The sequence below is a fragment of the Diabrotica undecimpunctata genome, chromosome 1 (genome assembly GCF_040954645.1).
Source record: "Diabrotica undecimpunctata isolate CICGRU chromosome 1, icDiaUnde3, whole genome shotgun sequence".
Taxonomy (NCBI): Eukaryota; Metazoa; Arthropoda; class Insecta; order Coleoptera; family Chrysomelidae; genus Diabrotica; species Diabrotica undecimpunctata.
In genome coordinates, this window is record NC_092803.1 from 164,608,646 (window position 1) to 164,625,031 (window position 16,386).

At 33.2% G+C, this 16,386-nt stretch overlaps 1 protein-coding gene across 7 annotated transcripts in view; it reads left to right on the forward strand.

Annotated features, from left to right (window-relative positions):
• ZnT77C (Zinc transporter 77C) overlaps positions 1–11,584 on the forward strand; it is a 102,537-nt gene extending 90,953 nt beyond the window's left edge. For all 7 annotated transcript variants that reach the window (XM_072520411.1, XM_072520410.1, XM_072520414.1 and 4 more), the window contains exons 5-8: positions 1,624–1,749; positions 2,350–2,528; positions 3,523–3,714; positions 6,704–11,584. In XM_072520411.1, the coding sequence (XP_072376512.1) occupies positions 1,624–1,749; positions 2,350–2,528; positions 3,523–3,714; positions 6,704–7,165 (959 nt within the window). In that variant the 3' untranslated portion in view covers positions 7,166–11,584. The remainder of the gene's footprint in view (positions 1–1,623; positions 1,750–2,349; positions 2,529–3,522; positions 3,715–6,703) is intronic.
• Positions 11,585–16,386: the final 4,802 nt, after the last annotated feature.

A 16,386-nucleotide genomic window follows, 5' to 3' on the forward strand; every position in this document is an offset into this window, starting at 1 on the left:
AATAGAGTAAATACAACTGGCAACCAATTTGGACTGAAGATCAATAGAAAGAAAACTAAATTTATGGTGATCAGTAAAAAGAACATTCAACATATCGACCTGAATATTGAAGCCGAACGTATTGAAAGAGTACACCGATTTAAATATCTGGGATATACAGTAAATGATAAGTGGGACCCAGACGTAGAGATTAAGATCCGAATTGAAATAGCAAGATCCAAATTCATCAAAATGAGAAAGCTCTTAAGCAACCGCCACCTAAGCGTTAACCTCCGATGACGCGCCACGAAATGCTACGTACTCTCTACACTACTTTACGGAGTTGAAGGGTGGACGTTAACAGCAGTAACTATAAAGAAGTTAGCGGCTTTAGAAATGTGACTGTATCGACGCATACTGAGAATACCTTGGACAGACAGAGTGACCAACACAGAGGTATTAAGACGAATAGGTAGAGATGGAATTGTTAACAACTGTTAAAAGGAGGTAAGCGTCATACCTGGGTCATGTGTTCCGTAATGATAAGTACAGTCTGCTACAGCTTATTGTGTCAGGCAAGATTGAAGGTAGAAGAGGTTTGGGCAGAAAGAAGAAATCCTGGCGGCTGAGAAACTTGAGAGAATGGTTTCAAATACCAGAAGCAGCGAACAAATGTGGGAAAAGGAAGAATATCCTGGCTTAAGAACTTAAGGGAATGGTTTGACTGAAGTAGTGCAGAACTTTTTAGAGGGGCAGTCAACAGAGTCCGCATAGCCATGATGATTTCCAACCTTCGATAGAAGATGGAACCGAAAGAAGAAGAAGTGCCGAGAATCGAACTCGTGCAAACTAAAGCACCAATAAATCTGATGGCGACCACTAACGAGGTAAAATGAAGCCGGTGATATCGATAAGTAAACTGTAAATGCAAGCTAAGAAAGCTTACAGGTCGATGATAGGAATATTTATATTATACCAGTACCTACATCAACAATTTACCCGTATAAATCAATCATTTTGTACTCGTTTCGTCGAGTAAGAACGATAAACAAAATAAGTATAGATGGTTGCAGATCGACAATTATTTGGTACTTGTATAATAAATATTAAAATAATATTCAATTCTATTATAATATTAGTTCGACTTATGACTCCTATATTTATCGTTATTTTCTTCTTATATTTTTATCTTATTTCTGCTGTAGTACATTTGTTCAGCTTTTTCTTGTTAATGCTCCTATTAACACGTTTTACATTTTTCCCAATATACAATTCAAGTAAATTCATTTTCTAGATAGTGTTTCATATAGAAAAACAATATTTGACTTTGTTTATGAATTTTATTACATTACTGAGAAATAATTCTCCTACATGTTGCAGCAGTAATCAAAAGGGTTTGTGAACGCATTTTAGGCCATTTTATTTGGATAAACATTGTATTATAAACAGATCAGATAATTTAGATATAAAGTTAGGTTATGTAAAATGTATTTTAAATTTTTTGTGTGGATGTCAGTAGCCCCCAAAAGAAAAAAGGCCTATTTAAAGGATTTATTAGATCCGTTGTTTTTTCGATGGTGCTGTATAATATATCTCTTTTTTATTTATTTATTTATTCTATAAAGTCGATGTGTTTTGTTTTAGGTTGTATTTTGGTTGTAATATGCGCTCTTCTGGTATATTTTACCGACAAAAATACTGCAAAATACGTAGATCCTATCATGGCGATAATATCTTCAACTCTGATAATGTTCTTAAGTTATCCCTATAGTAAGTATTCACTTGAAAATAAGTTAAAAATGAGTTTTTTAGTAAGTATTTAATTCAAATGTTTAGTTTCTGAGGTATTTGTGTCTGAAGCAGTATGGTATACTATGTTTTTTTATATTAACAATCATTAATTTTTTACGAAATGCAATGACATAGGAAAGATGATACTTGTAAATGAAGATAATACTATTCTATGAAAATATATTTCTAATAGCTCTATTTGGAATGTAGCAAGTTTTGATTGCAATACTAAAAGAAGAAGTCAACTACAGGAATACACCAAGTCACCAACACAGTTTAACCACAATTTTGATATGATACCAATAATAGCGGAAGAAAGGAGGTCGCAAACACATCGTCCACAATTTTATACACAATACATATGCAACACACAATACGCGCATATTTAATCTATATTACCACATACACACCTACAAAAAATAATACAAAAACACATCTAAAATAATTATACCACACAGACGTAAATATAGATAAAGTAAATAAAACTTACAAACACTTAATTTGAAATTATGATACAGTTTTTGTTTATTATTAACACCTCTAGTAGGTAGTTTTTTATTCTAGAACTATATTTTTTAGTGAAAGAAAGCTGCCTGATTCTTCTACAGACCATGCCTGACACGATAGATATCGACACACTGAAGATCCAATTACTAAATCATTTTCCAGATATTGTAAATATCCATGATTTTCATATATGGCAACTTACTGCCAATAAAGTAATATCTACTGTACATATTATCTTCCAAAACCCTAAGGTTTGTAAATTTACTTTTTTTAAATTATTATTATGTATATTATATATACATTGTTACGATTTTACTGTCATTTAATTTATTATTAAAATGCTCTAACACGTAGTTTATTTAGTTTACCTTTATTTACACTTTTATTTTACACTAATATATATATATATATATATATATATATATATATTATCTCGTCGTCTTTTGTCCCTACCTTAACTGATCTGATACCTCTGTCAGTTCGTCTCGTATATATATATATATATATATATATATATATATATATATATATATATATATATATATATATATATATATATATATATATATATTATCTCGTCGTCTTTTGTCCCTACCTTAACTGATCTGATACCTCTGTCAGTTCTCCATGTTTCCTCCATCTTTTTTTCAATCTCTTTCAGTTTCTGTTCAAAAGAGGAAATCTTTTCAATTTTTTTACCTTTTCTTCAAACGACGAAATATCAGCAGCAACTTGATTTTATAAGCAAGATATTTTCTCGTCGAAGTCAGAAATGACCTTAGAGATTTCCAAAGAGATGTTAGCAGACACTTCACTTTCCAGAGAAGAAATCTCGTTAGAAACATTGCTTTTTGGAGACATAAAGTGCATCGAAACTTTGTTTTCTAAAGATGTAATGTCACCAGAAACTTTCTAAATCGACAAGATGACAGCAGAATGCTTGTCCTCAAAGATGTAAGTTTCTGGGACAAAACCCTCTTCTTTCAAGGCTTACTATAGTCTTTGGACTAATTCAGACTTTTTTCCAACATAACTTAGTACTTTCTCTTCTAGGTGCAATCGTAAATCTGTTATTTTTAAATAACTTACTTTCCCAGAAGAAGTTTAAAGCGTCTATTCACCCTTCAGAGGAAGATTTCATTAGACTTGTAATTCCACATTAGAAAATTCTAATTACTTCAGACCGTTAAATTTAATTGACCGTTTTATTAATTTTCTTATATTATTATCTCTTTTATATTTTAGGTTTATAAACAACTTATAGAAGAAGTAAAAGAATTCTTTAACGATTACGGTATAACTCAAGTAACAATACAACCCGAATTCTTTAAGAAAAATGCCAGTATGGATAGTTTGAATTCGAAATATGCTCCCAATTGTTTAGTAGCATGTCTTGAAGATGGATGCAAAGATAATCACTGTTGTCCAAATTACAAAGTAAGCGAGAATATTTATTGATATCTACTTTTAAAGTAACATATATTAACGAAGGAAACAAATTATTAGTTTCATACTATACTTCATAAAATTCTAGCAATGAGATTATGGGTAAATGCATTCAAATATAATGCCTCATTCGCGTTTGTTGCAATTACAAAATCAAATAATACATCGCATTAGCAAGCTTTTTAACAGATGTTAATAACCTAGATATACTTTTAAAAATAATAAAATGCAAATCTGATTTACCCTGAGAAGAAAACAAGGAAGAACACTTCTTCCTTCAGCTACTGTCTGTTGTTCTTCTGGTCTGTCATTAAATAGTTCAAAAACTGTCATTTATATACGTATATATACCAAGCTGTCCGAATTTCTTCTCCGTTTATCATCTTTTCCCTGTCGAGCCTACAATTGTATCTTCTTATGATACCAACCATTTCTCTGCTTTTTTGACCATATTAAATAAGTCGTGTATTGAATAACCGCCACGCAGGCTAACCTCACGTAGGCTAAATCTTACGTAAGCCTGTCTTGCCATTGCACATAAAATCTTCTTTCCCAAATGCGATATGTGCTACGAAAGTTGGCTATCACCATGGCAATTTGAACTCCCGATGCAGATACTCGGAACAGTTGTATAGAACTGCAAGTGAACCATTCCCTTAGGTTTTTTAACCTATACATATTTCTTATGACTATTCTGAGTTTACGTTAAATATTTCCTTTCTAATCAACGGTATTAATTGGTATCACATCCGTGTGTAAAATGTCTTAGACACTGTGGTTTTCTCGTTTTAATTGCCCAATGTTATCTTTTTATCACTTTATCAGGAGATTTTTAAGAGTCTTCAATATGTCTACCTCGCAAATGCCTCCAATATTATTTGTGGAGCGCTCACGTTTCTACACCATACAAAAAGTTCGAGAAAATATACTATTGAAGCATCCGTACTTTCAGTTTCAAACTTAGGTTTCAACTGCATAGTTTTTAAATGCAATTGGTGCCTTCTTTTGTGGATGGCCGTAGTTCAGCGGCAAAATACCGACATTCTAAGTCAGAGCAAACGAGTTTTACGTTTTTTACGAGTTTTACGACATTTACATTTTTTAAATTTCTGCCTATATTTAATTCCACTCCTAGCTATTTACTACTACAGTGGACTCCCTCTTAATCGGCCACCTCGGGACTATAATAGAGCCTAGCCAGTTGACCAAATGGCCGGTTAATCCGATGTGCAGGCATTTTCATGAGAAAAATCGAGTACATACCTACATACATATATTAAATACATGTACAGGAAGGTGTATATTAATAAAGATCACGGAATATACAGTTGAAAAATACTATTTATTTCTATGTACACATACCTACATATATTTAAATATTTTACAAACTTGTTTTAAAAAAATCGGTAGCTTTTTTCTGTTTCTTGACATTAAGTGAATTTTTAAAAGCTATATATCTCCATTTTTTAAAAGCCAAGATGTCTATTGAAGATCACCCAGGTTGTTGTTTAATATACTTCAATGCCAACTCCATTGCAGCCCCCGCTTCGGTGTGGCCGATCTTTTCCTCTCCGTCAACGTCATCATCATCAGTCTCCTCATTTGCATAAGGCTCTTCATGTGTTGCTAGTGTAATTATTTCGTCGTCTGTCAAAAATTCGTTATTAAGTTCCTCGTCACAGTTCATCCATTCTTTAATATTTTCGGCCTGCAATTGGACATTTTCGGATAAGTTTGGAGATCTTGAAGAATGGTGGTAGAATTATCTTCTTCGTGTGATTGTTGACACTCAACAAGTTCCTCAATGTTGGCCCAAAGTATTCGCCAAGACTTAATGAAGGTAGAAACAGGAATTTCTTGGAAGGCAGAAGCTAACATGTAAATTACGTCCTTGGAGTTAATTTTTTTGATGATATCAATAAGATTGAGATCTTCACTTTCTGCGCATTGTAAAATTTCGGGCAGTAATTTACGTCTTTTCAAGCTTTCAATCACCTCTTGATCCATCGGTTGTCACATTAGGAGGAAGAAAGATAATTTTTATGTCATCTGTCTCAGTTGGAGCATTATCCAGAAGTAGGACTCAGAACTGAAGAGAAGAATCGGCCTTGGGTGGACAGCATTTGGAAAACTGAGAGAAACTTTTAAAAGTGAGCTGCCCACATGCCTAAAGAGAAAGGTATTTGATCAGTGCGTCCTCCCAGTCTTGACATACGGAGCAAAAACTAGTTTTTGAAGGAACCACAACCAAAGAGCTTCATCTACTATCTCGAATTTCGTTTTTTTTAGTGCATCTAGTTTTTAGATTTTTATCTGATTCCTTTTGGCCGCAGAACTCCTCGATTGAACGCCGATCCCTGCGCCAGTCATTCACTGTACTTTTCCCCACATTCAACTCTGAACAAATTTTCATTACCGATTCACTTTTGTCGATCGGTTTAAGCACACGTAGACGTTTTTCCATCGTCACAACCACACGTTTGCGCTTTTCACTCATTTTCTCACAAGACGAATTTAATCCTGCTCGAAAGCAAAAACAGAACTGACAACCGGGAGCGAGAGACGATCATCAAGCGGCGCTTGATGATCGTTTCGTCTCGTACGCAAAATAATAGGAAGGGGGAGTGGCCGGTTAATACGACGGCCGGTTAATGCGGGACCGGTTAATAGGGAGTCTACTGTATGTAAAAATTATACTGATTTTTGGAAATTAACCCTTCCGACATTCAGCTGACTGATGACATACTCAAGAACCAGATTCGGTCGTGTCAAAGTCAGCATATCGCCTTGTTTTGATTATTTAAAACCTTTCAATAAGTGTATTCTGTTTGCGGATCATTCCTACTGTTAAGTCCTTTGTGTTTTCTTTTTCAGTCAAATATATTTTGAGGGGATTGTGATGTTTCATAGGATGTTTTATAAATGAATTCTCTTTATTGAATTAAAACACAATTTTAACACATATATATTTTTATTTTAGGACAAGAGTATCACGAAGTCACACTCAAAAGAAGTAATACCTGGAAGCACCACGCCTGACCTAAAATCTGTCCGGATTTTAAACGACGAGCTGGCTCACCTTCATGACAGCAGTGCTAGTAGTTTGAATTCAAATCTTCCATCTGAAAACAAACAATTGACTCCAGTCCATAATTGTGTTTCCAGTGAGACCTCAACACAACTTCAGAAACAACAAGAAACTACAACCTCATCCTGCGATTCGCTTAGCGCAGTAAATAACGAATCACTATCAGAAAGTGAGAATAAATTGGCGATTACAATGAACATACCTTTAGAAATAGCAAATGAAGACACTGGTGATAATTTAACCAAAGATAATAATAGTAAAATAATTTGTAATGACGTAACTTCTAGAGAAGAACAAACAGGGCAAAATAGCGAAGTAAAGGAAGTAGTAAATGATATAAACACAGTTGACTAAAATTATAGTAATATTAAATGTTAAATGTAAATATTTATGTTTTTATATCTAAAGTTGCAAAGTTTTAAGAATAGTAAGAGAGGAATACTAACTTCCTGGGTTAAATATGCTGAAGATATTTTAAGACAAAACTGAAAGTTATAATATAAAAATGTGATAAGCAAAATATAATTAGAATTTAATAATACTATATTACATAACAAAAGTGGAAAGTAAAATAATTTGTACAAGTGAAGTCAAATGGGAATTTAAACTTAATACAAACATTAATTTATAATTTAATTTACATATCTCTCATATCTTTCAGCAGTCGGCTCAAAAGCTCAGTGGACTAACGAGATCACTTTGTTGTGAGTAGTTTAGTAGATCCGTGATTCGAGCTACACGCTAATGATACAGTTTTCAAATAAACTACAAAGTGAATCTTTTGAATTAGAATTCGCTAGTAAATCGAATTGGCCGACTTATGAGTAGTACGATGACAGTGTTACTTTCTGCATATTCGATGGCCTCTATATAATAAACAGTAGCATCAGAAAGGAAGTATATCCTTTCTTTCCTTTGACTTTATTCTATATACGAAATACAAAACAAATAAGCAAGTAACAAATAGGAAATGTCATAACAAATATTCGAAATAAAAAAAAAACAATATCATATACACGTTTAATTTTTACCTTATCAATTTATACAAAATAAAAATAGACGACATGACTCGTACTACAACAAATATTTATTTAAAGTTGACAATAATTACAAAGGTTATTACACAAAGTGACAATTAACCAACGAAATATTCTATGGTAAATACGGTAAATACTTTATATACAAAAAGTTAAATCTTCAGTGACATAACCATAACCAATACATATAAAACACAAAAAATAATGACTGTCACAGGCTATGAATAAATTATTTTTTGGATCAGGTACCCATAATAAAGGGAATAAATAGGTTTTGGTCAAAAGCGTTAACAAAGACATAATAAAAATGAAAATTAAGAATGCGCTTAATAGTTGAGGAGCAACTGAGCAAAACGTATTAAATCCAAAATATATGATTTTGAGTTATTAACAAAAAACTAATTGAATAAATAGAGTAAATTGAATAAACCTAGTTAAAATAAATATTTTATTGACTATAGAATCTTATTAACATTATTTTTGACAGAAAATTGGAGTTTTGTGTTCAATTTCGGAGTTTCCCATTTTTAAAGCTTTCATTTTGTTGGACTTATCTGTTTGCTTAAACATTGTGTGGATTTATAGCATATTGCTCCATATGAACACCTAAATGTCAAAAATAAAACGTCAGTATACAAAAATACTATTGTTTATTTAAAAAACAAATTTTTTTAAATATGTAGGCCTGTACCATCTAGACAATCACATTCCTTTTCCATTTCATCAACTTCATTGGGGTGTCATCGTCTCGATTTTCTATAATGTCTTTATATCATTTAAGGTCTTCTTTTTCTGCCCACGTATTGCCAAATTCTTGTATGAGTAAATGTTTTAAAAATTTTCATTTCTTTTGTTTTAGTGGTCTTCCTAATCTTGCGGTTTCTAATGTCAACTGTGAGTCGTTTTTACCTTTCTTAAGCAACGTTTTAGGAACTTCAGAGTTACTTTCGAACCTAAAGTGTTCAAAGCAAGTAATGGTTATTGGTGAAGGATAATTTTTCAATATAATTCTTAAACATGTGATATTTCATCATTTTTTTTTTAAATATGATTACAATTGTTTAACATTATATAGAATCCAATCAGATGAAAGGCTTTTTACAGCTCCAAAAGAGCGGTAAATATCTTCATATTATTCTTTTGTCTTTAAATAAGCACATTTTCTTAAGACTTTTTCAGCGCACCAAATATTCTGTTGGCTGATAAGAAACTGTGACCTCTAACAGCGAATGTAAGATGAATTTCAGTTCAGTTTTCAGGCGATTTTTTTTTTCAGACAATAGTAGAGGGCATGGATAACATGGGCGTTTTTATTTTGCCTTCCACATCCGTCATAAAATAAACTTTTTGTTTATTTTTAAGATTTAATAAATCCATGACAAAGTAAAGCAGATAATACTTCCATCGATCCTCGTCCAGCCATATCTTCTATCCATGTGTATAATACGGGACTTTAAGCGTGCATGTCAATACAGCGTAAAACGTGAAAACTCACTTGTTGAGCAAAAAAAATCATCATTAATAGATGTTCGTGGAAGGGGTTGCACTTGCTGCATATCAAAGAAAAAGGTGATTGAATCCACTGGCACTTCTCTTGCTAACTCATAAAAAGCCTTGCCCTTTTATTATGAATTCTGCACTTTAACATAAAGTAGCTTTTTTTCCTGTCATCCTTTGCCATTTTAATTTTGTGCTTTAATGGAGTACACAGAGAACAGCAATCAGATGCAGGGGAAGAAAATCCGATATTGAATTTTGTTCTAAAAATAGAACTCTCCTTCTAAAGTACCTAAGTAAGCATAAGCAAGATACATTCTTACGCATAACAAAATGAACAGAACGGTGATTCCCATCTTTTGGTAATTTGCGCAAAGTGAACAAAAGTTTCACTTTGGATATGATGGACTTATGTCAGTTTGTTTGCATTTTTGTTTGATTTTGAATTATCCGCATAGCAATATATATTGTATTTAAAGCACATTGCCTAGTGTAGTATTTACTAGTGTAGTATTTACTTGAAAAATGTGTAAAACTGGATTTATTGCTTTTTTCTCAGTTGCTCCTCAGTTGATTGTTATATAAACACGACATAACATATTATTCTGAAGCATAAATCATTTAAAGGCATAAGGCAATAATATAAGCAATATTTAATTAATATAAACGTAATACAAAAGTAAAAAATATCTGAAGACATATAATAATAAAGTAAATTATTAATAAAAGCTCAATGAATAATGAACTGAATAAACTTTGTTAATAGAGGCAAATCAAAATAGTGTCAGTGATACGTATTTGAATAAAATTGAAATCACTAAAATGATAGAATAAAACGATAAAATTAATACTTGGTATACGAATGCAAAAGTTTCACAAAAATTAGATGCATTAGATGACAAACAATTGTAAACTTACAAAGAATAAGAGTAATGTAACAAACAATTTTGCACAAGTAAACCTATATCAGCAACAATATAATGTATATAACTGTGTACTTTACCACGTGGGGCGGCTTTTGGCCGCAAGGAACTGCGAACACCCTACTTGGGAGATCTTCAGGAACAAGATGATGATTATATTTCCGGTGTCGACATATCGCGCAAAAGAAATGTCGCATAAGTCTTGCAGTTTTTGGTATTTCCTTCCCCTTTGATTCGTGCCTCCCGCATTTAGATGGGATTGATTGCGGGTACAACTTAGATATAATTTCTATATCTCCATTTAATATTTAATTTAATAGTTACAATAAAAGTTGGTAAATTGCAAGAGAGAGATCGGGTTTCATCACTTGGTGACGCTCATTCATTGATACCTGTTAGAAGGAGCAAAACGCTAGATAAACCAGGCCATACATATACGTCTTCCATTATTGTTTATTTAAAGTCCTTAATTTTGTGTAAGTACGCTGTAATCAGTACGCTGCATTATTTATTCTATAAAAATAGTTATTTTCATATTACTGCGTTAATCCATTCAGTTTCTTTTGTAAATAAACTATGAACATTTGAGTTCCGCAATAGACATATTTGTACATATTTAATTCTTGACTGTTATATGAAAATCGTTCTGTAAATTCTTAATAAAAAATAAAATTGCAATATTTAAAAATTTACTTTCCAATTACATATTCTATGAAATGTCACTGATTTTAAAATCTAATGGCAAATTCCTAAAAACGAAAGAAAAAGAACTTTGATATACGATTATACAGGTCCCGGTTGATCCTCGAATGGAATTATTTCATTTGGACTTTATGGGCTTTATTTGGAATTAGACTTATTGTAATTATAAATTTATTAAATAATTTCATAGAACTTTTTGACACAAACGTGCATCCACTTGTTTGTCAAATTTTATTCTTCAGTCAAAATTGTATACTAAAAATTTTCAGAACAATTTTATTTTAATATTTAATTGTATTATCCAATCTAGTACCATTTGTTGTATGTTTTAAATAACTATAGTATTGAGATCATTCAAACAAAAATTTACGAAGTAAAGTATGTTAAAGAAATACTTTTAATGAGAAGCGTTTTCCAGACAACATCTACCGAGTCAATTAAATTTTGTTTATTGTCCTATTTTTTCTTCTCTTTTTTAATAAGGCTGTGCTAACGTTCATATCATTTATGTTTTTGTAGATTTTAACTGTGATTTTTATATTAAAAATAAAATAAACTATGTAGTGTAACACATAAAGAGATTAGGTATTGTAAATATAATTTTAACTACCTGAGTTTTTCTTTAATGCAAGCAAACACCTAATTTTCCATCGCCATAAAATGATACAGATAGCAACCAGTAAAATTTTATGTGTCAGTATATTTTAGGAAACAATTTTTTTATTATTATGACACAATCTTTAGCAATCAAAACACAAATAAAGTTCTATAAGCTAATTTGCTGGCTGCGGAGCAAGGGGCTCCTGTTGGCGTGATGAGGTCTTCTCCAGTGACAAGACCACTTTAAGTCACCTATTGGCTTGGTGTTCTAGCAGAGGTTGGAGTAAGGGATTACTATGTGATTCCAGTGCTTCATGGTGCTTCGTGCTGTATTTAGTGATTATATCCTGTACGAATGGGATTCTTAGGTCTTCATGAAGTATTAGGTTTAACACATACCAAGGTGCATCAGCTATCGTTCTGAGTATTTTTGATTGGCATCTTTGAATTATGGCTGTGTTTGACTTGCTCGCACATCCCCAAAGTTGGATTCCATACGTCCAGATAGGTTTTGTGATGGTTTTGTATACAAGGATTTTGTTTTCAAGGCTCAGTTTCGATTTCCTGCTTACTAACCAGTTTAGATCTTTCATTCTTAGGTCAATTTGTTTCCGCTTCTTAAGAATATATTCCTTCCAGCTGAGTTTTGAGTCAAGATGTATTCCTAGGTATTTAGTGCTAGAAGATTGGGAAAGTTGGATATTGCTAAGTGAAACTGGGGGACACGGGTCTCTTCTCAAGGTAAAAGTCACTTGGACTGATTTTGTTTCATTCATTTTAATTCTTCACTTATAAGACCATGTCTCGATTTCATTCAGTTGTACCTGTAGAATGTTTGATACTATAATTTATTTTCGTCGGCTGCAAGGATGACAGCATCATCTGCAAATGTGCCGGTGATGGTTTCATTAGTGGAGGGTAGATCTGCTGTGTATAGCACATATAATATTCGTCCAAGAACGCTGCCCTGTGGAACACCAGATTTTATAGAAAAATTATTGGAATTATTTTCATTCACTCTTGTTCGGAATTCTCTCCCACTTAGATAGGATTTTAACAGTTTCAGGTACGTGATGGGTAAAAATTACTTGATTTTGAAAATCAGGCCTGTGTGCCAAACCTTATCAAAGGCTTAACTAACATCTAGAAAAGCAGCTGAGCAGTAGTGTTTGATTTCTATTGCAGAATTTATGGTGTGTACTATTCTATGAACCTGCTGTATTCTCAAGTGTTTTTTTTTAAGCCAAATTGGTGGTTGGGTATCCATTCCTCCGTATTGGGATTTGAGTTAATTTTTTGTAACAGTAACCTTTCAAGTATTTTGGATACGACTGGTAGTAGGCTTATTGGCCTATATGATGAAACCTTGTTTGGATTTTTTCCTGCTCTTGGTATTAGTATTATTTCAGCGGTTTTAAAGAGCTTTGGCCAGTAGTTTAATCGTAGAATACCATTGAAGATGATAGTAATCAGTATGATTCCTTTATCTGGTAGTTCCTTCATCATCTTAGGTGTTATTTTGTCCAGCCCAGGAGCTTTTCTAATGTTTAAATAGTGGATTTCTTGTTGAACTTCATTTTTGGTTAGTGGTCTGATTACTGGTATGTTCTCTGGAATGTTATTTATGTCCCTTTCAATTTCAATATCTGGAGCGTCATTGTTGGGAGTAAATACTTGAGCTAGGTGCTCAGCAAATAGCGTTGTTTTTCTTCATCACTTCTGGCCCACTGTAGTGTTGGTCCCTGTTCGTTTCTAATTGGAGGTACTGGAGTCTTAGGTTTTTTGGAGTTCTTGATCGGTTTCCATATTGAGTTATCGTACCGGTTTAGATTTGTTATGTAGTTTGTAAATGACAGTTCTTGTGCCTCTTTAAGTTTGGATTTTAGTTGATTGCTTAGCCTGTTTAATGTAGTCTTGTCTGCTGGGGCATGGGTTTGGTGCCATTTGGTCTTAGCTTTCCTTTTTTGAGCTACCAACTTTTTAATTTCAGCTGGGATGTATTGGGTTTTGCTACCTGTATTGTTTGCAGGTGTAGCATTTTGTAGAGCCTCTATAAGAGTGTTGTTTAAAGCCGTTAATGTTTCGTCTATCTCTCTTGTTGTTTTGAGGCTTACTTGTAGACTAATATCTTCTAATTTGCTGCGGTATTTTTCCCATTTAGTTCTTCCAGTATGTAGCCTTGGTGTGGCCGTTTTGTAGACTATAAAGCTACTGATGGTTGCTATAATTGGGGAGTGATCAGATGAGAGATCATAGTTCGGCATGACCTCCATGTAACCAGGAGAGATGCCCTGAGTGATAAATAGATCCAGCAGATCAGGTGTTTTGTTTGGATCCGTTGGCCAGTATGTAGGAGAGCCTGTTGACAAAGGGTGGTAGTTGTTTTCATGTATTAAGCTTACTAGTTCTCTGCCTTTAGTTGTTGTGAGACGAGATCCAAATATTATATGTTTGCTGTTGAAGTCTCCCCCTGCAATAAATTTATGTCCTAGAGTTTCGAAGAAGTTTTTGAAGTCTTCTTTCTTTAAGTTGTATCGGGGTGGGCAGTAGACTGCTGCGACTGTTAGTTCGTAAGACCTCATACTGAGTTTGATAACTGTAGCTTACAAGCAATTTTCAGTATAATTTGGTAGTTCTCCGTGTTTAATAGTATTTTTTATCAGAATAGCTGATCCAGCGTGGGCTGTATTGTCTGGGTGGTTTGAGGAATAGGTTGTGTTAGGAGGAGATATCTTAAAGTAAGTTTGACTTGTGAAATGGCTTTCACTTATTAACAGAATGTCAATTTCGTTGTGTAGTAGAAATAACTCAACCTCATTTTTGTGCTTTGGAAGTCCATTGGCATTCCACTCTGCTATTTTAATGAAGCTATTGAATTTTAGATATAAGCGTTGTCAGCATGTTTAGGACCATGCTGTTTTGTTGTAGTAATTATTGGAACATGTTTTTGAATTCCTCTAAGAATTTGTTCATCATGTCATTAATGTTTGATTGTTGTTCAGTCTTCTTCTTCTTAAAGTGCCTATCCGTTCCGGATGTTGGCGATCATCACGGCTATCTTTACTGTTGTTCAGTACCATTTCTTATTGCATTAGCATAGCTGTCTTGCGATTGTTTTGGGTAATGGGTTAGAGGCACTGATGTTGTTGTACGCATTGTAGGTCTAGTTGTTGTATTGTTAGTGTTTTGTTGAATATTCATACGATTGTTGGCATTGTTTGGCTTGAGTAAGTTATGATAGAATTGGCATCCTTTGTAATTGGCTGGATGTGCACCATCACATAAAGCACACCTAGAAGGGGTATCTTTACTTTTTTTGCAGGCTGACGTATTGTGTTCTCCACCACATTTGACGCACCCAAATGGTCTGTTGCAGTATGATCTTGAGTGGCCATGTTGCTGACATCTCATGCATTGGGTGATCCCTTTTGTTATTTTTGGAGGTTCCACTTGTGTAGCTCTATTTTAAAGATTTGTCAGTTTGTAAATGTCTTTGTTGTTTTCTGCTGGTTCTAAGTCGACGAAGAATATATTTAAAGGTTGTTTCGTTGTTCTACTTATGCAATTCATCGCGTTTCTAACCTTATGTCCATTTTTTGCTAATTCAGTTTTTATTTCATCGATGTCCGTCGTAGGGTGTAGGTGTTTGATGACTATTCTATAGGCACGCTCTTCTTTAGGTTGATAAGTATGGTGTACTACATTTTTGTCCCTTATGTATTTTATTATTTTCCTATATGTGTCTGGTGTATCGTAACTTATCTTTACCGTGTTGTCTGCTAAGGATTTTGTGATGTATTGTATGTTTTCTTCTATTAGATCTATTTGTTTTATCATTTCATTGTATTTAATTACTCCGTAGACGTATATTGGAGGTGGTTTTGATGTTTTATTTGCGTTTTCGTTAGTTTTAGTGGATTCTTCTTCCTCTTGGTCTGGGAGTGTTAGAGAACTATATTTGTTATTTGTTACTGTCTCTGATGGTCTATTGGTAATATCTACTTTTCTTCTTTTCAAGGTTTTTTTGACTACTTGCCAAGGATTTTCTTTATTTTGCTCGCTCTCATCAAATCCTAAGAATTCTTCATCGCTAGTTGATCATCTTCTATGGTGGTGTTGGTTATTATTTATTACATACTGTGTGGGAAGTGGTTGAGCTTCAATATTCTGAGGTTGCTGGTGTTATGGTGTATATGTGTTGCAAGGTGGGACATCCTGTATATCTTATAAGTCCATTATTTGTTGATAACATTTGCTGGTTGTAATTAATTCCTGGCCCGTTAAAAGCAGGTAATGTATTCATTTTTTATCTACTAGTCAATTAGTTGACCACAATTATCAATATACTGATAAGCTAATTTATGATTTAGAAAAAGAATTATGTTCTTTTAAAAATTTGTCTACAGCTAATTTATTTGATAAGTATGCACAAATACGGTTGTTTGAAATTCTGGATGGAAAAAGTATGTTTTTTGGATATACAAGTGGTCCGAGTTCTAATAAATAATCTTGTAATTTGAGGCCCTCTATTGCAGAAAAGATAATTGCCTGCTCTTTGCTAGGAAAAGTTATTGGTGAGTGAATCAATGCTTTGCCGTTATTAGTATTCATTTTGGTCGTTTTCGATTTTTCGGTTTCATCAATTCGGCTAAGTATGGATCTGTTTTATTTAAAGGTTGACGAACAACCAGATTTTAATAATTGCTCTTTTCATTCTAACCAATTTGTTAGGTTAGTTAGGACAATAATTTATTCAGTTTATTATCATGCAATCAAACAAAATCAAAGTTTTCTTTACTCACGTATGATTTCCTGC